Genomic DNA, 25,845 nt, shown 5'->3' on the forward strand with positions numbered 1-25,845 from the left:
GATGTGCTCTGCTCTATGCAATTTTATGGTCCTAGCTTATGAAAACTAAAAACTTTGATTCTCCCTCTCTTCTCTCTCTCCTTCCCTCCCTTCTTTTCTCCCTCCCTTCCTCTTTCCCTTTCTTCCTCCCTTCTCCTTCCCTTCTTCCCTCCCTTTCACTTTCCCTTTCTCCTTCCCTTCCTTCCTTCCTTCTTCCCACCCTTCCTTCCATTCTCCTTCTCTCCTCCCTCTGTGTCTCCCCCCATGTATACACATACACACGGATAGATATGTATGTGTATATACTACATATGTACAGATACACATATATATATATTTATATAATGCAGTAAGGTTTATAAAGTGCTTTCCTTATTACAGTAGAGCCTCTTTATCCCTATTTTGTAAAGAAAGTGAGAGCTGAGGTGACATAACTAATACGTCGCTAATATAGCTAATATAACTAAGAGTTCTGTAACTAATGAAGGTCAGAGCTGGGTCTCAAGCCCAAGGGGACTAACCCCGGGTTCAGCGTTCCATCATTCTACACTGCTCCTTCTTCTCTAGATGAAAAGGGCCCAGACCAGTTCTACAGGGACACACTTGTAATTTTGATTAGATTCCTGACATACCTAATTCCTTTCAAGATCCATTGCAGTGTTGTGGGCCTAGGCTAATCTGTGTCAAAAGACAATCAGCCGCCCTGTGAGAAAGGTTGATTGACAGGCATTAAAAGGGAGTTGCTTGGAATGTCAAACAGATCTAATTGTACTTTTAAAATATAACATGGTTGTCAAAGGGTCACAAAACATGAATGGTGTTAGCGTGTGGGTGTGTGCATGGGTATACACATGGTATGTGTGTATCTGTGTAGTGTCTCACTTTCTTGGCTCATATCCCCCACTGAGGAACCCTAGGAAATTGTAACATGATGGCCCCATTATGCTGAGACAGATTCTCCACTTGCAAGCTTGTCATTCTAATAAAAGATGATTAAGAAAAGCAGAGAAAATAGAGTCCCATTAATTGCATGGATGCGTTATACTCCCCTGAGTTATTTATAGTTCTAAATGGGAGGGTTCTGCAGGCAGAGGACTCCTCCTCCCCATAGCTTCCTTCTTGGTTGAAGGCAACAGTTAGGAAGGGAAGGTTGTTTTTTCTTTTTCTTTTCCTCTTCTTTTTCTGCTGATCTTCTTGATGGTCCCCAACTATATAATGTCACCACCTCATCTGCCAGTTTCTCAGGCCAGGAGAAAATGAGTCTCTAAAGCGTTACCATCTGTCTCCTTTGTGCAAGGTGAGGGCAGAACCCTTCAGGGCTGTCTTCTTCCTGGGGGTCATCACTCAGTGGATCTTCCCCTTTTCCTTTGCCTTTTTTGCTTTTCTTCTTACAGTATCTTCTAGTTACTGTCTCAATATTTTGGCAGCCATACTCTGTGGACAGATGATCACGCACAAAGGGAAAAGGAAAAGATTCCGACACCCAATAATAATAGTAGTTCATAATCATATGGTACTTTAAGGTTTGTAAAGTATTCTACTAAGGAGTGATACATTTATTATTTTAATAAATTGGAACACCAGTGAGGGAGTGCTTCAAGGGGACGTTAAGATTAGAGGACTAGGGTTTTATCGCTAACAGTTCCTGAACTACTGGGGTGACATTTTCCCATCTCTATGACATTTAAACTCCATACCTGCAAAATGCGGGTAATAATTTTTACCTTGAGGCAGCTAGGTGGCGTAGTGAATAGAATGGCGGGCCTGAAGTCAGGAAGACTCATTTTCCGGAGTTCAAATCTGGCCTACGACACTTACTAGCTGTGTGACCCTGGACAAGTCATTTAACCCTGTTTGCCTCAATTTCCTCATCTGTAAAATTAGCTGGAGAAGGAAATGGTAAATCACTCCAATATCTTTGCCAAGAAAACCCCAAATGGGGTCATGAAGTGTTGGACACAACTGAAATGACCGAACAATAACAATTTTTACCTTTCTATCAGAAAGAGTCAAAGAAGAGAGGAAAGAACACTGAATCAATAATCATGCATCCTAACTCTGCTGCTGACTGACTGAGGGAACTTTAACAGATCACTTAACCAGTTGGGGCCTTGGTTTATTCATTTGTAAAATGGGAGGATTCAATTAAGTAGTCTTTGAGATCCTTTACAACCTGACTGTTATACTATCTGAAGTTGGAAGTTGTAAAGACTAAAAAACAAAATAAAATGGCCCACCATTATATTGATAAGCCACTGCCCCAGAGTCTAAGGCAGATATAATTAGTATAGGAATAGGGGGAGCAACATGACTACCCAGACTACCAATTTCTTAGTCAAAAAGAAAATAAGGGAAAAAAATTCTCCAATCTTTCAGTTCCATCTCTTTTGAGAAAAATAAAGGCAGCAACCTACAGAGCTTTCCTTTTCTGGGGTATTGCTATCCCTTCTCTTTGAGGCTCTTTGGCTTCTGTCATGGCACTAGAAGTAAATCATATATATGTACATATATATACATATACATATATATATACATATATATATTTACACTCCCATACATATATACACATGTATATGTATACACGCCTGAAATTGCCACGGGAAGCCAGGGGCCAGTCAGATGGAGGAGGCAACACCCATCAGGACTTACCTGAGTTGTGCAGGTGCCAACCAATCTACAACAGTTCTAAGTGGAGTGATGTCATAGGACCTAAGCATTCAGAGCCAGAAGGAGTTCCCCTTATTTTATAGATAAGGAAACAAATCCATTGTGGTCTTGCTCCCAAGTTCATGACAATTAGCAGTCAAGAGAGTGGAGGATTAAAACCTAGATCTTTGAGTCCAGTGAACTTTCTCTGACAAACTTTTCTTGATGATAATTTAAGTGAAGTTGCCTTGGTGATGAGGCCTCTGATGAAGGGATTGACTATATATTGCTGACAAGAGCAATAGAAATGGCTTCGGTGCAGAAGAACGTTTAAGACAAGGATTGCCTTTTCTTTTTTTAATTCTTTTTTTTTTAGGCAATCAGGAGTTAAGTGACTTGCCCAGGGTCACAAAGCTAGTAAATGTCTGAGGCTGTATTTGAATTCAGGTCCTCCTAACTCCAGGGCCAGTGCTCTATCCACTGCATCACCTAATTGCCCCCAGGATTGCCTTTTCTTGAGTTTATTTTAAAAAAAATAATCATCTCAGTGTTTTTCATCTTCAAAGAATAAGAGGTGTTTTAGTACAGTAGAAAGAACTATAGCTCTGAAGTCAGAAGATCTTAGTTTAAATTGTACCTCTGACAATTACTACCTGTGTGACCTTAGGTGAGTCACTTCACTTCCATAAAATGAGGGTTTTGAGCTTGGTAACCTCTAGCTCTAGTCCCTTCTAGCTCTAAATCTGTCATCTTATGTTATAGCTACAACCTGAATTATTGGAAGACATAAGAAGTTCCTGACTGTAACATGAGAATTCAGATTGCTTCACTTGTGAATCTCTAAAGAGGCAGATAGATGTAAAATCTTTTCAAGCAGCTTTAGAATTCGAAAAATACACTATGGAATGGAATTTTGGAGTCTCAGTTCAGCGACTGCCCAGAATTCTCACATAATGCATGGATTTGTGTCTTAGGAGGCTACAGAAGCTATGTTAGAGTAAGAGATTGGAATGATGTCAGTGATTGCCCCTACCTCAGCAGGCGGTACAAAAAAGTAGGTTTAATACAGTTCTGAAATACAGTCCAAGGATACATGCTGATAACCCTGATGAGCTCACTCCTCTGCCTCCATTTTCTCCATGGAGATGATGCTTGGATAGGGGCATGATCTTTGTGGAATGGAGAATCTGCCAGGTCTGAGGGGGTGGGTTCTCCCTCACTGTATTCTTTTTATATGCTTGAGGGGGTGTCCAAGGTAATTACACTAGTTCAAAGTCTACTGTTCATGAAGCAAAGAGAGAGTTTGTGCATTAGCTGCCTACCTGGCAAAGTCTACTATCCAACAGTAGTTCCCATGGGTCTTATCAGCCTATCTGCCCACAGTGTAGGGACTTCCAGCTTGAAAATGTATCTGTATCATATGGTCTAATCCCTCCCTTGTAATATGTGTGGACCTAGCCATGAACTACTGCATTCCATTAATTGGGATCATAGTGAGACAGGTGATTTATTCATCCTTTGTAATGCAAGACCTGGCCATCTGTTGTCCTCTGCTCCAGGTCAGAATTATGTATTGGGATAATTGCTGCATACTGAATACTAAGCAAAATCTAAGAAGTGGGCTATAAAGTTTCTTACTAACAATGAACCTGGAGAATCCATTAACCCAGAAATCCAAATAGTTTTGTTATCCAAGTCCAGAGACCTTTTATTCCTCATTCTGGAACTTATGGATCTTTTCACACTAACCTTTCCTTTGTGGAGCTTCTTAATCAATAGTTTTTCCTTCCCAATGAAATCAGTATTATTATACCTACTGTCACCTACCACAACCGCCCCCCATGTAGTTAAATATTCTAAATTTGGTCTGAATCAGCCATCTAACTGGCAAATAAATTTTGAAATTAGGTGGTATCTCCTAGGTAATTCAGGGGGCTATTGCTCCTGCTTTGTGCATGGCCAGGTCCAATCCTGTATCTCCCAACATAGTGACGATCAGAATGAATAACAATTATAGGGTTATTCATTATAATTATACTAATGTACAATACTTTCTCTAGCATTTCTACCCCCTCTTTACAATGACTGTCTTTCAAAAATTTGAGGTTGATGTTCCTCTTCTTCAGATCTTTGGTTCTGAGCAGATCCTGGACCCCTCACCCATGAGATAGCATAGGAGATAGTCATCACTGGACTTGGAGTCAAGATCTGAGTTTGAATCCTGCCTCATATATTAGCTTTATGACACTGAGTAAGTCTCTTGATCTCTCTCATCCTTACTGAGTCTACTACGTGTGGTTGTTATAAGGGTTAAATGAGATAATATATGTAAAGTACTTTGCATACCTTTAAGCATTATATGAATTCTGTTGCTGTTGTTATTTGCCTGGAATGGGTAGTGACATTTTTTCCCACCCTGGTATCCTCATCATGCTTGATGATAGTCACATTAAGATTCATCATAAAATATTTGTGTGTCTCCTTCCAGTAGAGGAATTTTCTGTGAAAGTAGAAAGAGGGATGTACTTGAAACAACTTCAAAACTGAGTTGGGATGATCCTGCTATTACCTTCATAAGGCCATGCTCTCCACCTCTCCAATGATCCCCATCCACCTTGGTAATTGTAACATTTTGAAGTATGAGGCGGCTTTCCGTCTGTTGGCAAGTTCCTCTGAATGATGGTTTGTCGGCTATGCATCATAAACTCTCTTACTAGAAATCAAACTGAAATCAGATCAGCATTACAATCCCAAGAGATTCTACTTCATATAGTAAATTATAACCTAAAGCAGGATAATTGCTTCCCAAGTTAACATTAATACCAACAAGTTCACAATTATGACATAATACATGACAATCATTTAAAACATTCATCTTGTTTAAGCTCATACAAAGTTTTTTCTAAACACTTGTACCTCAGTTTATCTCTTTCTAGCTTGATGCATCCTCACATGGCCATCAAAATGTCAAAATTAAGAATCACAAAAATAATTTGGTCATGTTTTAGTGTTTTACACAGAAATTAATTTCATGCACTTCCCTAAAAACTAATTCACTTGTTAAGATTAACCTAGATGGCTCGGTATTTCTGAGAATTCAGGAGCTGCATGTCAATCTCTAGAGAGTAAAAGTCTTTTAACTGGGATATGCAGATCCAAAGTTCTAAGACTAGATGTTTAATATCTCTGCTCATGGTCTAAGGTCTCTGGTGAGACTCTCAGCAAGCTTCAAGGTTATTTCTGTCCTTGGCCTAAAGTACAGTACGGGCCTGAGAATGAAAACCTTTATACAACATCAATGTTTATTTGCAGTTCAAAAACTCATCATATTCATAAAATAGTCTGCTCTTTCATTATTTTGCCGTATTTTTCAACATTATATAACTAGCATATTGAATAAGAAGAAAATTTGGATCAAGTCAATTTATAGTTTGTCCAGTTACATTCCATATATTCCATAATAATCAGCAATTTGCATAAAGTTATTTATCTACTGTGAGCAACCTTTGATTACATTCTAAATATTGCATTGTCCTATTGGTTTTATTACTTCCAAGCTGTTCTTTTAACAAACTGCTTCGTAATTACTATCCTCCCATTTAGCAGAAGGAGTTGTAACTCTGTGTGTGTGTGTGTCTGTGTGTGTCTCTGTGTGTGTGTGTGTGTGTGTATTTGAAGGGGAATAAAAAAAATTCATTGGAAAGGCTTACATTTAAATTTAAAAAAAATAAAAAAAAATTTTGATAACTGTAAATACATAAATTTATAAACTTCATCTAGGCCCTTTCTAATTTAACTTGTTTTAAGCTTTTAAAAATCCAAAAGCCAATTTCCTAATTTTTCAGACTTAGATTCTTGTTACCCCACACATGTTCCTGTTGAAACTAATGTGCCTTTTTTTTTCAGAGAACTGAGAAAATGACAGATTATAATGGACTTCTCTGATAGACACTTAAGGTCTTCTATATATCTGCTAAAAAAAATAGATTAACTCTTAGAACAACATGGTGCTCAGATTATAAAAATTGTCACCAAGAGGACACCCCAATGCTTTGGTAATGGCTGGGACTTGGGAAGAGTTACTTCAGTGGGAAGGGCTTCTCTAGGCCCAGTGACATAGGTTCCAATTATAAATCTTTTTCCTTTCCTAACATTTTGAAAAAAAGCATAAAAAGATTCCTCTCTCTGGGGAAAAAGAGAAAAGAGTTCTGAGCGCCTTTGTATATACAAATTCAACAAAATTTCCACTTTAGCCACCCCATCACAATTTGGAAATCTACATTATTTAAAAAGATTATACTTGACTTTACTCATAGATTTAGTCTCTCTTTAGTTTTCCATACTAATCTCTGCATACGCAGGGGGAGATAGATTTTCCTTTATCTTTGTCTTGCCATACCAAGAGTCCTAATTGGAATACAGAAAGACTGTATCTTTTAAAAGTTTAGACACTTTTTTCTAAAACAAAGGGGAAAAAAACCCTCACTTCTAATTACCCTTTCTCTTTTGCCTCCTCACATCACAAGAAAAAAACAACTCTACCCAGATAAACAAACACAGACACCGCAGACACTGTTGACAGCATACACACTAATTCTATGTAACAAACAATAGATAAATGAAATAGAACAGCCTCTCTGTGAGAAAAAGGGACCCAAGCAGCTCTCTTGAGCTATTTCTGTTGTTGAAGGAGTTAAGCTAGAGTTTCAAACTGATTAAAAATTTTCACTCTCCTGAAAACATGCAGTGTTCCTCCTACTTTTTTCCATCCATTCCCCGCCTCCTCTTCCCCTGGTTTGACAAAGTACCTTTTCTTGTCCCTCTGATGGGACTTCTCTAAAATTACCCAGAGCTCCTGTTCTATCAGATGCTGTGGGCTAATGTTCCCCTTCTCCCATCTTCTGTCCCCCTTTTCTCCTTGCTTGAATGAGGTAATTATTTTCACCACCCCCCCTCACGATGCCAATTGTTGAGGCCCAAAGGACCCTCCTACATCTGGATATTGGAGTGGTGTAAATGACTGACTTGATTCAAACAGGAGTATAAAAAAGCAGATTTCCTTAGCTTATAAGAATATGGTTGTTCATGACTAATGTGGAAATATGTTTAATATGATTGTACATGTATAGCCTTTCTGTCTTGGAGGGAAGAGGGAGGGAGAAAAAATTTGGAACTCAAAATCTTATAAAATCTTATTGAAAACTCTGTTTACATGTAATTGGAAAAAAAACAAAATACTATTAAGTGAAAAAAAAGACCGTGGTTGTCAAAAACAGGGCAAAGGAATATGTCAATAACCTTCATGAGCAGGATTTCTCCCCTGAGATGACTTCTGAGGGGTGGCAAGTACAGCTGTTAGGGAGTGAAGAATCTACCAGCTCTGGTTTGGTCTCCTCATTAGGTCCTTTTCATCTACTAATGGGATAACAAGGGTTATATCACCAGTGCAAAACCTTCCTTTATACGTGAAACCAAAAACCTTTTTTCTCTAGCTGCTTATGTGTCAGGGTCTATAATCTCGCAGTATTTGTTTGTTCTGCCATGGCCTATAATCCTATCTATTCCACCCTAGAGGCTTGAAATATAGTCTGCATCACAGGGCCTGGTTCTTATACCATGTATAGATCTGGCTCTGGCCTGCCACAGTTTGCTTAGGGGAAAATGCCTTGTGTGTCCCTCAAACACAAAATCAACTGTGAGAGGATTCAAAGCAATTGGAAGACAGCTGTCTTTGTCACAATCATTGGTAAATCGGGGGATGGGGGTTTGGAGGTGGGGAGAATTCAAACCAGAGATTATCAAATTCAACCCCTTTATAGCCAGGGAAATTGCCAGTGATTCTAAGATCCCTTCCAGCTGTGAGGCCTAGAGGTATTAAATGACTTCCCAAGTTTCCCAGTGAATTAGGAGTCTATCAAAGAAGTCAAGCTAGGTCTCCTGACTCCTGGCTCAGTTCTCTTTCCATTCTACCTTAGTGGAGCCTTTATAAATGAATTCCTCCATCCCAGGCGAAACTTTCCAGGGGCCAAATTGGATTGCTGGATTGAAAATCCTTAAAACTTTGCAGCTTTATCAACCCAAAGTGAAAAGTTATTCAACTAGATTGACAGGAATGTGGAGTGACTGGGTGGGCTTTGAGAGGTTTCCAGGTCCTTTATCTCATGGGATTCAGGGAAGGACGAACTACCTCTGAAGGGCAATGTTCTACTATGCAAAGAAAAGACCTGAGGTGTTGACCGAACAATAAAAAAAATTCGTCTGAGCTTGTCATTTGTAATTGAAATATCCCCAAAGGTAGATTACATAATGCTTACTATGTGATAAATGCTTTACTGTTATTATCTCATTTAATCCAATGACTTGGGAAGGTAGGTGTTACCATGAACCCCATTCTATAGATGAGAAACCTGAGGCAAACAGAGTTAAGTGAGTTGCCCAGGGTCACACAGCTAGTAAGTGTCTAAGACCAGTTTTGAACTCAGGTCTTCTTGACTCCAGACCCATGTTCTATCCACTGCGTCACCCAGCTATAAATGGAGACCCGGCCCAAGGGCAGGGTAGAAATAAACCTTCCTTTTTCTTTTTCCTTTTTTTTTTATTGATGAAGAAACACAATTATTATTCACAATACGGTACACAAACCCCCAATTTCCCACCCCATCTATTTCAGGTTTATGAAGGGGAATAAATACTCCCTATTCCAGAAGAACCGGAGACCAGATGATTCCAAAATACCACCAGCTACATGGCTACCAATCAGAGCTGAACTTCAAACAAGTGAGCATTTGGAGAGAAAACATTGAAAATTAAATACCAAAGACCATCGCTTTCATATAATTTTAATCACGGTTACATCATCACTTCCTCTACTATTAAACATCTTTCTTTAAAACCTAAATTTAAATAAAAATAAACTATCCTACTATCTTGGACCCTGCTTCAGTATCCTTCTCTCTCTCTCTCTCTTTCTTTTTTTCTTCACAATGTCAGACTTCACATTTAACCCTGATTGCCTCCCCCTTCCCAAACAACAACAAGTCATAAAAGGGGAAGCCAGGTGGACAGAGCACTGGCCCTGGAGTCAGGAGGACCTGAGTTTAAATCTAGACTCAGACACTTACCAACTGTGTGACCCTGGGCAAGTCACTTAACTCTGATTGCCTTCCCCACCAAAAACAACAACAAACCAATGTTACATTTCAAAAAATAAAGGATCATGGTTGACCCTTCCTTAATATCCTATGGCAAACAGTACTACTATTACTAATTATAATGTGAGGGGTAACATGAGTATAGTGGTGTTTCAACAATCCGGCTAGCAGCTGCTGTGGGGAGTGTAAAACCAATAACAACCAGCTCACAGAATGCTGCAAGCCCAGGTTCTTTTGATCTGCTTTACTAAGGAAAGCAATGTTAAGGGGTTAACAATCTCAATTTAATCCAGCATGCAAATATTATTCACTTAGTTCAGGGGAAAAAGCCCACACCCTGAACTTCAGAGCAAAAATACAAACAAATTACAAACATCAACAGACAGACCTTGTCTGATTCAAATCTCAATGCATAGTTACCAGAGTTTAACAAAGTCCCAGCATCCAGGTTTACAAGCTGGAGGGCTCTTAACTACAGCTGCCCAGAGTTTCCACATCAGCACTCCACCAAGAGTGAGAGCCCTAAGCAAATAGCTCTGTCTTCCCTTTTTATGCACTCTTTATCCATCATCAAACATCATCTGAGAGACCAGAACTTAAGCTCTGACTGTTGGCCCTGGTCTTAGTACCTCCCTTCATTGGCCCCACCTGGAGCCACACCTTAGTTACCAATTCACACCCACATAGGCTTAGCACCTAATAGATAGGGGTTTGGGCCTGGGGCTTAGCACCTAATAAGACTCAATCAAAGACGCTGAATTAACCAAAGGAAACAAAAGCCAAACTCTTCAAGGGCACTTGGTTGAATAAGTGCTAAGAGCCCATCTTGATCCACAATACAAGTAACTAGAGAGCTGACTTCAAAGTCTGGAAGACCTGAGTTCAAGTTCCACTTCTGACACATACTAGCTGTGTGACACTATGAGAAAGTTCACTTAACTCCTCAGCTGCCCCAGTCAACTTTCTAAGACTTTAAGTTAGAGAGCAGGAATGGTAGAGAGCAGGGCTTTGTTAGCTGGCTCATGGGAGTTTTCTACATGAATGAAATCACAGGCCCAGTCTAGAAATATTTATAAAATAACACTACTAGGTTTTCCTATTATCAAAATATTATAAGAATCTTTTTGAGGAGGGAAGGCAGGGCAATTGGGGTTAAGTGACTTGCCCAAGGTCACACAGCTAGTAAGCATGGCAAGTGTCTGAGGCTGAATTTGAACTCAGGTCCTCCTACCCTCGGGGCTGGTGCTCTACTCACCATGCCACCTAGCTGCCCCTATAAGAATATTTTAATAGAATAAATCTCTTCATTCCCACTTCTCTTAGTTTAATACTCTTCTTGACCAGCACAGACATATGCAATCTAACATTGTCCAACTAACCTCATTTCACAGCATTATTGTTAGTATATTATAACTGAACTCCACACGGTAATTTTAGAAACCCGCTTTGTAATAACATCCATCTGATCACCCATTAATAACAATGTTTTCAGGGAACAAGTGCCTCCTGGGACATTGTTTGATCTATCATTGTGTTGAAGCAATTACTGACCTTAAGGGGCCTATGCCTTCCTCTAAGCACCTAAATAGTCATGATTCTTTAGCCCCATAGTAAGCCTACTGGAAAGCGGATGACAGCCCAGGATCAAGGTGGTGAAGAAGACTGGGACTGTTGCTGTCAGTCTCAGCCACTCTCTTCCTCCCAACCACTTTTCTTCAACTGTGCTGTTTCAAAACAAAACGAAACAAAACAAAAACAAACACAAAGCAAACAAAAAACCTCCTGAGCTGAGTAGCTCCTTTGATTCTCTCCTTTCTTGGCTTCACCCATCCATCGCTCTCTGAGATGACCAGTTCAATTTAATTCAACCAACATTTATTAAATGCCTAATGTGTGTAAAGCACTTTACTAGGTGCTGGGGCTTCAACAGGAACAATGAAACTGTCCTAAAGAAGCCTTCATTCTACTGGGACAAAATAATGTTTGTCGATGCCTTGTAGATTTCACCAAAAGGACCCTAAACTGAAGTAATATCTGAAAGATCATACGAGACAGAAGTAGTACCATGGAACTGGAGAAGGCAAATGTTCTGATCTTAGTGAAAAGGAAGAAAACAGAAACTGCCAACTAAAGACCAGTAAGTTTGACGTCAACTCTTGGCAAAATTGTAGAACGTATTGCTAAAGAGGTAGCTAAACACCTAGAAAAGGAAGCAGTCCTCACAAAGCGCTGGCTAGTTTCAAGAACAGGTCATGCTGGTTGTTCAGTATGTTTCAGGTGTGTCCAACACTTCATGATCCCATTTGGGGTTTTCTTGGCAAAGATACTAGAGTGGTCTGTCATTTCCTTCTCTACCTCATTTTACAGATAAAGAAACTGAGGCAAACAGGGTTAGGTGACTTGTCCAGGGTCACACAGCTAGTAAGTTGTCTGGGGCCAGTTTTGAACTCACAAAAATGAGTCTTTCTGACTCCAAGTCTGGCACTGTATCCCCTGCGATACCTAGCTGCCCATAAGATATACTAGATTTAGCTTATTTCTTTCTTGATAGAGTGCTAAACTGATTAAATCATAGGAATACTGTATACATAGTGCACCTATATTTTAGCAAGGTTTTTTTGTACTCTTTAAACTTTTTTCAATGTTACCTATTTTCTCTCCCTCCCACCTCCTTCCCACCTCCCAGAGAGAAAAAAAAAAGAAAAACAAAACCTTTGTTACAAATATGTATAATAAAGAAAACCAAATTCCCACATCGGCCATGTTCATAAAATGTATGACTCAGAATGAGTCAGAATTTTCATATTTAGTCTATCACCTGTCTGTCTGAAGGTGGATAGCATGCTTCATCATCAGCCATCTGGAATCATGATTGGCCATTGCACTGAATCTGAGTTCTCAGACTCTCAAAGCTTTTATAATATTATTGTGGGAGTATAAATCATTCTGCTGGTTCTGCTCACTTCACTCTGTACCATTTCACATATTTCTTCTCAGGTTTCTCTGAAACTCCTTTTCATCATTTCTTTTAGTGTACTAGTGTTCCATTATATTCATATATCGTAATTTATTCAGTCATCTGATAAAGCATCTGAATAGTCTTGTGGGAAGGGTGGAGTAATATTCGCTAGGCAATGGTGCAACCAGAAGAATTCAGAATTGACTTAATTAACTGGACTTCAGAAGAAGTCAAAATGGCTTCATGTGATTCTGGATGTTTCTAATGGAGGGACCTATGATTTGGGTGTGGCCTCCTGCTATTTAATTTTTAGTTAATTTAACTAGTTTAAATTAATTTAATGTTTTACTTGATGATTTGAATAAAACCACAAAAAGTAGCATCCTTTTCATCCTTTTAGCTATGAGTGACAGATTGTCCTTTGTTCAGGTGACAAACTAGATGAGAGAGTCATAATTCAATGTGTTCTTGACAAGCTACAAGAACAGGGGCAAATATAATAAGATGAAACTTAATAGGTATGCATTTAAAGGGTTAAGTGGCTTTAAAAATTGCCCTTATAATGCTATGATGAGAAAGGAATGATTAATCAGCATAAATTTGTTTTGAAAGAGCTGGGATTTTGAATGGATGAAAAGTCCTCTATGAAACAACAGCAGAAGAGAGCCAAAAAGTCTAATGGGACCTTGGCTACCAGTGAGAGAGTAACAGCTTCCAGGAATAATTGGAAGCTACACACTTTCCTAGCCTGACCACATCTGGAGTACTGTGGTCAGATCTGGGTGACACATTTTAGGAAAAACATTGATAATCTAGAGAGCATCCAGAGAAGGGGCCCAACAAAGAACTGGAATGCTAACTGGCCTTTAAGTTCATGTCATATGAAGGTCATTTGAAGGAGCCAAGAATATTTATATGGAGAAGCTAAGACTCAGAGAGAACACGATAGTAGTCAAAGTATTTGAAAGGCTATTGTAAGCTTTGGAATTCCCCTAACTGGGGAACCCTGTACCCTGCCTCCCTAGAACCATGGGGTGTTCTTTTGATACCAAGGAAGAGGCCATGGAGCTCTAGATTGATTACAGGTAGTATATATAGTATATGGTACAGTATATATAGTCTACAGTACAGTATAATATGGTTTGATCAATCTTTATGAATGCTTACAAAAAAGGGGCAATCTTCGGTCTGGGGTAACAGCCAGACAGCTCAGTGGGTCTCTGCTGAGAACCCCATAAATCTCCATGGTAATTATAGAAAACAGACAAGGGCAGGAAGAGCTAGAGAATATATCACCACCGTTTGGTGGATATTTTTGGTTTTTTGCTTAGTAATGACCTTGGGAGTTAAGCCAATGTTATAGCCAAACATAAGTTTGTGTGTGGATCATGTACCAATTAGTCACCTACGGGTCACAATATTCTTGTTTTGGCTTTCATAGGTCAATATAATTCAGGTTTGTGCTTTAAGAAAGTAATAAAATACTAAGCAAATGTAGTGGTCATATGCATGGAGAGAAGGGGAAGAATGTGAAGGATGTTGAAGAAGTAACAATGAGATTTGGCAATTTATTGGATGGAAGTGTGAAGAGAGGGAAGAGTCAGTGATAGCTCCCTGGTGACAAACTTTGTGAGGAACTGGAAGAACAGTGATCTATTTCTAAGAAATAGAGAAGTTATATTAAATTAAAAAGTTTTTGCACAAACAAAGCCAATGCAACCAAGATTAGAAGGGAAGCAGAAAGCTGGGAAACAATTTTTACAGCCAGTGTCTCTGATAAAGGCCTCATTTCTAAGAGAACTGAGTGTATCAGTAAGGCAATAAATACATCATCAACGATAATCGTGAATATGCCTACGTAGCTCTGTATCACAAAATATGAGAGACTCTCCATATAGAAGGTAGAAGACGTAAAACATTTATTCAGACCCCAGATAACCATATCCCATAATCAAATGTTCAGCTCTCACAACCAGTTAGCCCACTTTATCATAACAGCAAGGAACTTAAAACACAGTATCACAACATGGAGCCTTGCCATCCCAAAACCTCTCCGACACCTTGCTAGGGTCTTCCCAAAAACAAACTCACAGTACACTTATCACAGTCTGCTCAGCTATCACAGACCGATTTTCTTTACCTCAGCTCTATCACTGTGGCCATTAATAGACATAACAGCTCTCTCTCCCAGCATTTCCTGTGACATAACTTCCATTTCCTCTCAGGAAGCTCCTCCCATTACATGTGTCTTAGGCTTCCTGTGATGTAAGCAGGTCACATGGCCCATTAATGGGTGGGAAAAATCTTCAAATCTAAATTGCCATTACACTGAGTTAAATTTATAAGAATATAAATCATTCCCCAATTGATATATGGTCAAAGGATATGAACAGGCAGTTTTCAGATGAAGAAATTAAAGCTATCTACAGTCATATGAAAAAATTCTCTAAATCACTATTGACTACAGAAATGCAAATTAAAACAACCTTGAGATATGACCTCACACCTATCAAATTGGCTAATGTGACAAAAAAAGGAAAATGATAAATGTTGGTGAAGATGTGGGAAAGCTGGAACACTAATGCACTTTTGGTGGAGTTGTGAACTGATCCAGTCATTCTGGAGAGTAATTTGGAACTATACCCAAAGGGTTACAAAACTGTGCACACCCTTTGATCCAGCAATACCACCACTAGGTCTGTATCCCAAAGAGACAAAAAAGGGAAAAGGACCCACTTGCACAAAAATATTTATAGCATCTCTTTTTGTGGCGACAAGAATTGGAAATTGAGGGGATGTCCATCAATTGGGGAATGGCTGAACAAGTTGTGGAATATGAATGTAATGGAATACTAATGTTCTATAAGAAATGATGAGCAGGCAGATTTCAGAAAAACCTGGAAAGATTTATAAGAACTGATGCTGAATGAAGTGAGCAGAAGCAGAAGAACATTGTACACAGCAACAGCAGCATTGTGTGAGGATCGCCTATGATTGACTTGGCTCTTCTGAGCAATGCAATGATCTAGACAATTCTAGAAGACTCATGACAGAAAATGCTAACCATATCCAGAGAAAGAACTATGGAGTCTGAATGCAGATCAAAGCATGTTATTTTCTCTCTCTCTCTCTCTCTCTCTCTCTCTCTCTCTCTTTCTCTCTCTCTCGTGTGTTCTCTTTCTCATGTTTTTCCTCTGATTCTTTTTTCACAACATGACTAATGTGGAAATACGTTTAATATGATTGTACATGTATAGCCTATATCCGATTGCATGCTGTCTTAGGGAGGGGGAAAGCAAGAGGGGGTGTAGTAGCAATTTAGATCTGAAGATCTTTCCCACCCATTAATAGGCCATGTGACCTGCTTACATCACAGGAAGCCTAAGACACGTGTGGTGGGAGGAGATTCCTGACAGGAAAAGGAAGTTATGTCACAGGAAATCCTAAAAGAGAGAGAGAAAGATGTTATGGCTGCTAATGCTAGGCTCCACAGTAACCAACCCATGAACCAGCAACCCCATTTTGATATATTGATCAAAAGCTTCCAGGCCCAATAAGTACGCCTTGAAAGAGTAACCAGGAGGCTACAGAGAAGCATGATTACGTAAAGCAAAATCATGCTTCCCCCTCTATGGTAAAAAGATTACCCACTGGCCTGAAGTCTTTGTTCAGCTTCCTCCCATAGGTCAGCTCTGCTACTGGCAGCTCCTGCTTCGGCTGTGGCTATAGCTATAGCAGTCTCTGGCTCCAATGGGAGCTGCTTTTAACCATCCAGCTTCTGCGGGGGTGTAAGGTACGCCAGGGAAAGCACAGGTTCTTTCAATCTGCTTAAGCAAGGTGAAGGGGTTGACTGGGAAAGCACAGGTTCTTTCCATCAGCTTAAGCAAGGGAAGCAAGGTGAAGGGGCCGACAAGCTTACTCCAGTCCAACATACAAACAGTATTCAGTTCAGGGGAAAAAGCCAAACTAGTCAAGGGCACTTTAATGGCTGCCCTCGTGATTGTGAGAACTGACAGGCTGACTTAGCTGTTCTGTGAGTTTGTTTTGTGGAAGACCCCAGCAGGGGGTCAGAAAGGTTTTGGGATGGTGAGGCTCCAGGCTGTTGTATGGTGTTTTAAGTTCTTTGCTGTTATGATAAAGTGGGGCAGACTGGCTATGGGAGCTGAACTTTCGGTTATGGGATATGATTTTCTGGTGTCTGAATAAATGTTATACTTCTTTTACCTTCTTTATGAAGAGTCTCTCATACCTTGCAATACAGAACTACATAGGCATATTCATGATTATCATTGATGTTGTGTTTATTGCCTTACTGATACAGGGGGAAATTTAGAACTCAAAATCTTATAAAAGTGAATGTTGAGAACTAAAAATAAATTTAAAAAAGAAATAGAAAATTTAGGAAGAGAGGGACAGGTTTAGTGGGAGAGACAATGGGTTCTACTTTGGACATGTTGAGTTTGAGATAACTATTTAGGAGGAATGCCCAAAAGGCAGTTGGTAATATGGGATTGTTGTTGTTGTTTCTAGTTGTGTCTGACTCCTTGTGACCCCTTTTGGAGGATTTCTTGGCTAAGATACTGGAGTGGTTTGCCATTTCCTTCTCTAGCTCATTTTAGAGATGAGAAAACTGAGGCAAACAGGGTTAAGTGACTTGCCCAGGGTCACACAGCTAGTAAGTGTCTGAGGCTGGATTGAACTCATGGAGATGAGTCTTCCTGACTCCAAGCCTGCTGCCTTAGTCACTGTGCCATAAAGCTGAGACCTAGATATATAGATTGGGGGGTTATCTGGATAGAATAAATAATTAAACTCTGGAGCTGATAAGAGAGAGAGAGAGAGACAGAGACACAGAGGAAGACTGTGACAAAGAGAGACAAAGACAGAGAGATTAGAGATTTAAAGAAGAGAAGAGGGTTCTAGACAAAACTTGCAGCACATCCTTAAATATAGGAAGGGGCATGGATGATGATGATGATGATGATGATGATGATGATGATGATGATGTAGGCAAGCCTTCTGATAAGGAGTAATCAGATAGGTAAGAGAAGCCCAAGAGAGCAATGTCGAAACAAGCAAACAAAAAACCAAAACCTAGAGAGCACAGAGGATGAGGGCATGGTTAAAAGTTTCAGAGAAGACAGAAGAATGTGGCCTGAGAAAAGACCATTGGATTCAGCAATCAAGGGATGAGTTTCAGTTCGAGTGGTAAGGTCACAAGTCCGAGAGCACATGATACAGAAGTGAGTGGGAGTTTGCTTCTGTACCCACTTTTTATTTCTGGGACTTTGTCCCTCTCGTGTTTTTCTTCCTTCCCTTCTTAAGAAGGGGCAGAATCAAATTCCCTTCTTCTTTCTGGCCTGTCCCAGCCTTTAGCCACATAGACCAAAGGATGGGAAAATAGGTGTGAATGTTTCATTGCACTTACCAAGGCAAATTGGATTCATTTGTATGTCGGATGAAATCCATCCTTTTCCCACCTCCTCTGCTATCTTTTAAGAAGAGAGGTAATTTTGAATCAGAATTTCATATATTTCAGTAGAAGTAATAGCCTTTAATGTTTTTTACCATTACTATTACATGCAGGTGGCTCAGTGGATAGCACACTAGCCCTCAAATCAGGAAGACCTAATCTTCAGTGTCTGACCTCAGACACATTCTAGCTACATGACCCTAGGCAAGTCATTTAACCTTTGTTTGCCTTAATCCACTAGAGAAGGAAATGGCAAACCACTCCAGTATCTTTGCCAAGAAAGGTCCATGGGGTCACAAAGAGTTGGCCATGATTGAACAATAGTACCTCTAGGGGATGACACATGTAAAAATTTCCTAGAGAATTTTCTAATATTCTCTGACTATATCCTATCTATAAACCTTTTAGTAAGCCAGGCCTTGCATTTCAGAAATATCACGCATCTGTTTCCAGTTCTTTTATTAGTTGTGTTCCGAAATTTTATTTTTCCCCCAAGTAAAAGAAGAGAAGCTTTGACAGAATCTAAGGTTTGCAATGTGGCATCGGTAGGATTTGTTATAGCATAAACATTTTGTTTCATGTTCTAGTTGCTTTTTGTAATCACCTTTACTCATTTCCTGATGCACCTCCTCGATGTCAGAAAACCAAGTTCCTGAGTGACTCTTAACCTGTTCAATTCATTTATATAGATGATGGCACCCTGGAAAGTGGTTCAGAAGAGTTAAGAGTCAAGGCAGAAATTCAGGCTGCGGACAAACTTAATGGTTTCTCTGATTCTTTGCTTCTTGTTGTTTGCTCCAGGAACACCCAGATAAGAATATTTCATAGAGCCCAACCCAAGGCCCTGAGACAGGCTCCCTTCTCAATGTGCTGAAAACTAAAAACCACAATAGCAGCGACAACACCAACACCAACAGCAGCAAAAGCAACAATAGCGATACTGGCAATAGCGCTTTAAGCTTTACAAAGTGCTTTACAAATATCATCTCATTTTATCCCCCCAAACAACCCAGCGAGGTAAAGTGCTATTGTTATCATCTCTGTTTTACAGATTAGGAAACTGAGGTAGACAGAAAAAAAAAAGTGATTTTCCCAGGGTCACCCAGCTTGTGAGCTTAGCCCGATGCTGGATTTGAATTCAGGTCTTCCTGAATTCATGTCTAGCACTGGAGCCACCTAGATAGATGTCTCTAGGTAATAAGTTTGCCAATCGATGAATCACTCATTTATTAATTACCTACTCTGTGCTGGCTACAGTGATAGGTACCAGGGGTACAAAGGCAAAAGCAAGCGAGTCACTGCCATCATGGAGCTAACATGCACATTTTTTAGTATATACAAATTATATATGAAGAGATATAAAGCAGTCCTTTGGGGGTGGCAAAGGAGAGGAGTAGAAAAGATTTCAGCCTAAAGGGATCCTTGGATGAGTCTTGAAAGAAACCAGAGATGCTGGGAAACAAAGATTAGAAGGAAGAAAATTCCAGGCTGTCAGGGCAGTCAGCACAGACACAGTATTAAGAAAGCCAGTATGACTGAATCATAGAATATGTGGAGCTGAATATTGTGTAATTAGGCTGGAAAAGTAGGTCGAAGCAAGGTTATGAAGGACTTTAAATGCCCAAGGACTTTATATTTGATCCTAGAGGCAACAGAGAGCCATTGGAGTTTAATGAGCAGGGATAGTGACCTGGTGGCCAAAGTCAGCCATGAGATGAGCCAGACCTCCGTCCTCCTTCCTTTCTCCCTCCTTTGCCCCTAAACCAATTTCGTAGATACCAAAATAAAGATCTGGGAATAGGTGCCAAGCACTAGAACCCCTGGGAATTAAGAAAACCAGTGAGTGCAGTTGTCCCAGAACACATTCGAAATGATCCCCACTCTGTACATATCAGAGTTTGGAAGTCATCTTTTGTGCTGCTGTATCATCCAAACTGGTCTTGGGAAGCTGATGTTATATGGCACAAATGGTTGGCATGAGACTTAAACTATACACTTAAAGCAAAGCACATTTATCCTTAGAAGTACATTGAAGAAAGTGTATTGTCTGTTTCTCTCGTCTTTAAAATCCAACTGACTGGGGGAAAAAAGCCTGTCTTGGATGTTGCTTGTCTTGAAGGATCATTGTATTGCTGAGAATAGCTAAGTCATTCACAGCTGATGATCTTACAATATTGCTGTTACTTTGTTCACAGTACATTTCACTTTGCACCAGCTCATGTAAGTCTTTGCAGGTTTTTCTGAGAGCATCCTGCTCATCATTTCTTACAGCACAATAGTATTTCATCATAATCACACACCACAATTTGTTCAGCCGTTCCTCAATTGATGGGCATCCCCTCAATTTCCAATTCTTTACCCCCAGAAAAGAGCTGCTATAAATATTTTGTACATATAAGTCCTTTTCCTTTTTGTTTTTTATCTCTTTTAGGATACAGACCTAGTAGTGGTATTTCTAGGTCAAAAGGTATGCATGAATTTACAGCCCTTTGGACAGGGTTCCAAATTGTTCTACACAATGGTTGAATCAGTTCTCAACTCCATCAATAAAGCACTAATGTCTCATTTTTCCCGCATCTCTTCCAACATTTGTCATTTACCTTTTATGTCCTATTAGCCAATATAATAGGTATGAGGTAGTACATCTGAATTGTCTTAATCTGCATTTCTGCAATTAATAGTGAGTTAGAGCATTTTTCAGATGGCTGCAGACAGCTTTGATTACTTCATCTGACAACTGTTCTTGTCTTTTGATCATTTATCAATTAGGGAATTGATCTTATTTTTATAGATTTAACTCAGTTCTCTGTATGTTTGAGAAGTGAGACCTTTACCAGAAAAATTCGCTTCTAAATTTTTTTCATAGTTACTATTGCTAACTGTATTTTCCTCCATCCTATTCCCTCTACTCTCATTTATTTGTCTTTTCTCTCCCTCCTTTCCCCCTGTTCCTCCTCAAAAGTGTTTTGCTTCTAACTGTCCCCTCCCCAATCCGTCCTCCTTTCTGTCTCCCCCCATCTCTTATCCATATTCCCTTCTACTTTCAGTAAGATAGATTTCTATACCCAGTTGAGTATGTTATTCCCTCTTTGAACCAATTCTGATGAGAGTAAGGTTCACTTATTCCCCTCACCTCCCTCTCTAACCCTCCACTGTAAAAGCTTTTTCTTGCCTCTTTTATGTGAGATAATTTATCCCATTCTACCTCTCCCAGTACATTCTTCTCTCACCCCTTAATTTTATTGTTCCAGATATCAACGCTTCATATTCAATTCACACTTGTGCCCTCTGACTATGTATACTCCTATCTGCCCTAATAATGAGAAAGTTCTTATGAGTTCCAAGTATCATCTTCAAACATAAATATAAACAGTTAAACCTTATTAAGTCCCTTATAATTTCCCTTTCCTGTTCACTTTTGTATGCTTCTCTTGAGTCTTGTATTTGAAAGTCAAATTTTCTATTCAGCTCTGGTCTGTTCATCAAGAATGCTTGAAAGTCCTCTATTTTATTGAATTCCCTTTTTTCCTGGATAGGTGATTCTTGATTGTAATGTTAGCTCCTCCAGAATATCATATTCTAAACCTTCTGATCCTTTAATATAGAAACTACTAAATCTTGTATTATCCTGACTGTGGTTCCACAATACTTAAATTGTTTCTTTCTGGCTTCTTGCAATATTTTCTTCTCGACTTGGGAGCTCTGGAATTTGATGATAATATTCCTGGAAGTTTTCACTTTGGGATCTCTTTCAGGAGGTGATTGATGGATTCTTTCCATTTCTATTTCACCCTCTGGTTCTAGAATATCAGGGCAATTTTCCTTGATAATTTCTTGAAAGATAATGTCTAGGCAACTTTTTTTGATGATGGCCTTTAGGTAGTCCAATGACTCTTAAATTCTATCTCCTGGATCTATTTTCTGGGTCAGTTGTTTTTCCAATGACATATTTTACATTGTCTTCTATTTTTTCATTCTTTTGTTTTTGTTTTTGTTGTTTCTTGATTTCTCATAAAGTCATTAGTTTCCATTTGTTCCATTCTAATTTTTAAGGAATTATTTTCTTCCGTGACCTTTTGTACCTCCTTTTCCATTCAGTCAGTTCTACTTTTTAAGACACTGTTTTCCTCATTAGCTTTTTGGACCTCTTCACCATTTGGCCTTGTCTGTTTTTAGAGGTGTTATTTTCTTCAGTTTTTTGTGTTTCCTTTACCAAGTTGTTGATTTGTTTTTCATGATTTTCTTTCATCACTCTCATTTCTCTTCCCAATTTTTCCTCTGCCTCTCTTATGTGATTTTCGTAATCATTTTTGAGCTCTTCCATGGCCTGAGACCAATTCACATTTTTCTTGGGGGCTTTGGATGTAGGAGTTTTGATTTTCTTGTCTTCTAAGTGTATGTTTTGATCTTCTTTGTCACCATAGCAACTTTCTATGGTCAGAATTTTGATCTGTTGTTTGCTCATTTTCCCAGCCTATTATCTCTTTGTTAAAGTAGGGCTCTGCTTACAGGGTAAAGGGTGTACTGTCCTAAGCTTCAGGGGTTTTGTGCAGCTGTTTTCAGAGATTCTTCTAAGGACCTGTAAGTTTTCAGTTTTTCCAAGGTGGTATGATCTAAGGAGAGGTGTTTAATACTCTACTAGCCTGTGCTCTGGTTTGTGGGTGACCACAAGTACTCTTTTCTATCCTGGAACTGTGAGGAGGGTCCCTGCTCCACTGTGGCCACAAGTTCCGGTGTGCCAATGCTCCTTCTCACCCTGAGACTGCCACCGAGGATGCTGATCTGGATCCAAGTATGGGTAATGCAACAGAGTCCTTCCTCAGTGCTAGCAAAGAGACCCCTGTAATCTCCTGACCAGTTGTTCAACCCCCTTACCATCACTGGTCTGAGAGCTCCAGAAGCAGCTGCTGCTGGTGCCACTGCCACTGCCACTGTCACTGCCACTGCTGTTGATTCAGTGGCTCCCAAGGCCTGCTTCTGGTTTGCTGAGGCCCAGTCTGTGCTGTCCTGGCCTACACTGGACTATGCTCCTCTCTCACTCTAGTGCAACAGACCTTTCCTGCTGACCCTCTAAGTTGTCTTGGGCTGGAAATTTGTTTCACTCCATCTTTTGTGGCTTCTTCCACTTTAGAATTTGTTTAAAATCAGTATTTAAAGGTATTTGGAGGGGTTTGGGGGAGAGCTCAGGCAAGTCCCCATCTTTACTATCTTGGCTCTGCCTCCCCCAGTTACATCTATTCCCTTTTTTGCTGAAGAGCTTGGGCTCATGCAGAACCTGGAAGAAAATCCACAAGTGTTATATGATAGTTTAGCAACGTATCCTCTTCTCAATTAGCCCAGAGCCTAGAAAGGAAAAGCAGTAATGGTCAAGAGGCTGTTGGCAAAGAGCTAGAAGAGGGAGGGAAAATCCCTCGCTCTGAAGAAAACAGACTATAGAAAAGATGATTGAAATGCATAGGAAAACTCACAGATGACACCATTCTCATTCCATGTGTGTGTGTGTGTGTGTGTGTGTGTGTATGCGTGTGTGTGTTTGTAGGTGTGGGTGTCAGAGGAGAAGGGGAGATGGGGTAAACAGCACAGAAAGTTCTAGGACTTACTTGACATAGATCTAAATAAGATTAACTAACTTATGTCTGGTGGCATAAGAAGAATATGTGTTTTGTCATATGTATCTGTTTATAACAGGTAATTATAACAGCTAACATTTATATGGCACTTATTATGTGCCAGGAACTGTGCTAAGTGCTTTATAATCATTATCTTATTTGATTCTCAAAGCAACCTTGGGAAGTTAGGGGCAATTATTATACCCGTTTTACAGATTAAAAAAATACTGAGGCAAACAGAGGTTAAAATAAGTTGCCCAGGGTCACACAACTATTAAGTATCTGAGGCCAGTTTTGAACTCAGATCTCCCTGACTTCAGGTCTGAGGCCCCATCCACTGTGCCACCTGGCTGCCTCTAACATCCTCAGGTGGGAAGGGAAAATAGCCCCTAATAAAATAAGGGTCAGGGAAAAGAAATGTGAGCCTTTCAGCTAGACTAGGAGTGGGAAAACTATGGCCTTCTAGGTCCTTAAGTACAACCTTTTGACTGAATCCAAATTTTACAGAACAAATCCTTCTGGGTTAGGACATTCTCATTTTGATGAACAGTTATTTATGTTTCTATCTTTTAGCTCTTTTTTCTAATTGTGATAGAAGTATTATTTTAATTCTATAATAATGAAATTAGTTAACATTTATATTTTTGTTCAGTTGTTTCAGTCATGTCTGACTCTTCATGATCCCATTTGGGATTTTCTTGGCAAAGATACTGGAGTGGTTTGTCATTTCCTTCTCCAGTTCATTTTACAGATGAGGAAACTGAGTCAAACAGGGTTAAGTGGACTTGCCCAGGGTCACACAGCTAGTAAGTGTCTGAGGCCAGATTTGAACTAGGACGATGAGTCTTCTGACATCAGGCCTGGTACTCTATCAACTGTGCCACGTAGGTGTCCTAACATTTATATAGTGCTATGTAATTTGTAAAGCACTTCACATATTTTATCTCACTTGATCTTCACATAACCCTATGAGGTAGGTATTATTGTCCTCTTTATTTTATAGAAGAATAAACTGAGTCTCAGCAAGGTTAAATGATTTGCCCAGCCACATAGTTAGTGTCTGAGATGGTAATTTTTTAAAAAATAATTAAACTTTATTTTATTTCTGGGTCTGCATTCTTTCCCTCACACTTCTACTCATTGAGAAAGTAAGCAAAGAAAAACAAAAATTGTTACTCACATGTATAGTTAAGGAAAACTAATTCCTGCATTGACCATGTCAAAAAAAGTTTCAATCTGTACTCTGAACCTATTACCTCTCTGTCTAGAGGTGCATAGCATGTTTCATCATGACTCTTCTGAGAATTGTGATTGGTAAATAATTTGATCAGAATTCCAAGTCTTTGAGAGTTGCTTGTCTTTCTAATATTTTTGCTATTATATGCATCATTCCCCTGGTTCTGCAAAATGTTCTCTCCTTGTGTATCTCTTTTAATTAGATCTAATACTTTTAGCTATTATTTTGCCTGAGTTCATAATGGCTACAGTGCCTTTTTTACTTAAGCTAAAGCATAACAGATTCTGTTCCAGTCCCTTATTTTAACTTTGTGCATATTTATGTTTAAAATGAATTTCTTTTAAGCAACATATGTTTGGATTCTTGTTTTCATACATTCTGAAATTCTCTTCCATTTTATGGGTGAGTTCATACTATTTACATTCACAGTTATGACTGTTAATTTCATATCTTCCTTCATACTATTTTCTTATTCTTTCCCTTTACCAGCCCCTTTTTAAGAGTTTGTCTTCATTATGGTTAATTCCTCTGTTATTCTACTTTCATCTCATTATTCCCTTCCCTTAACCCCTTTTCCAAATGTTTCCCTGTTGGAATAAATGTCGTTATATAGCTAACTCTGTGTGTGTGTGTGTGTGTGTGTGTGTGTGTGTGTGTGTGTATTCTTCCTTCCTTAGACCAATTCAGATGAGGATAAGAATGAACCAATTCAGGTTCATGGGTCTTCTTTTTACCCCCAATCCCTCCTCGTTATTCTACAGACTTTTACTTGTGCAACCCAGGTATGTGAG

At 39.4% G+C, this 25,845-nt stretch overlaps 1 protein-coding gene across 1 annotated transcript in view; it reads left to right on the forward strand.

Annotated features, from left to right (window-relative positions):
* Positions 1-4,796, forward strand: part of MYH15 (myosin heavy chain 15) — a 110,216-nt gene extending 105,420 nt beyond the window's left edge. The window contains 1 exon segment of the mRNA XM_036744129.1: positions 4,752-4,796. Within this exon segment, the coding sequence (XP_036600024.1) occupies positions 4,752-4,796 (45 nt within the window).
* The last annotated feature ends 21,049 nt before the right edge of the window (positions 4,797-25,845 follow it).

Source organism: Trichosurus vulpecula, chromosome 2 (assembly GCF_011100635.1).
Source record: "Trichosurus vulpecula isolate mTriVul1 chromosome 2, mTriVul1.pri, whole genome shotgun sequence".
NCBI classification, from domain to species: domain Eukaryota; kingdom Metazoa; phylum Chordata; class Mammalia; order Diprotodontia; family Phalangeridae; genus Trichosurus; species Trichosurus vulpecula.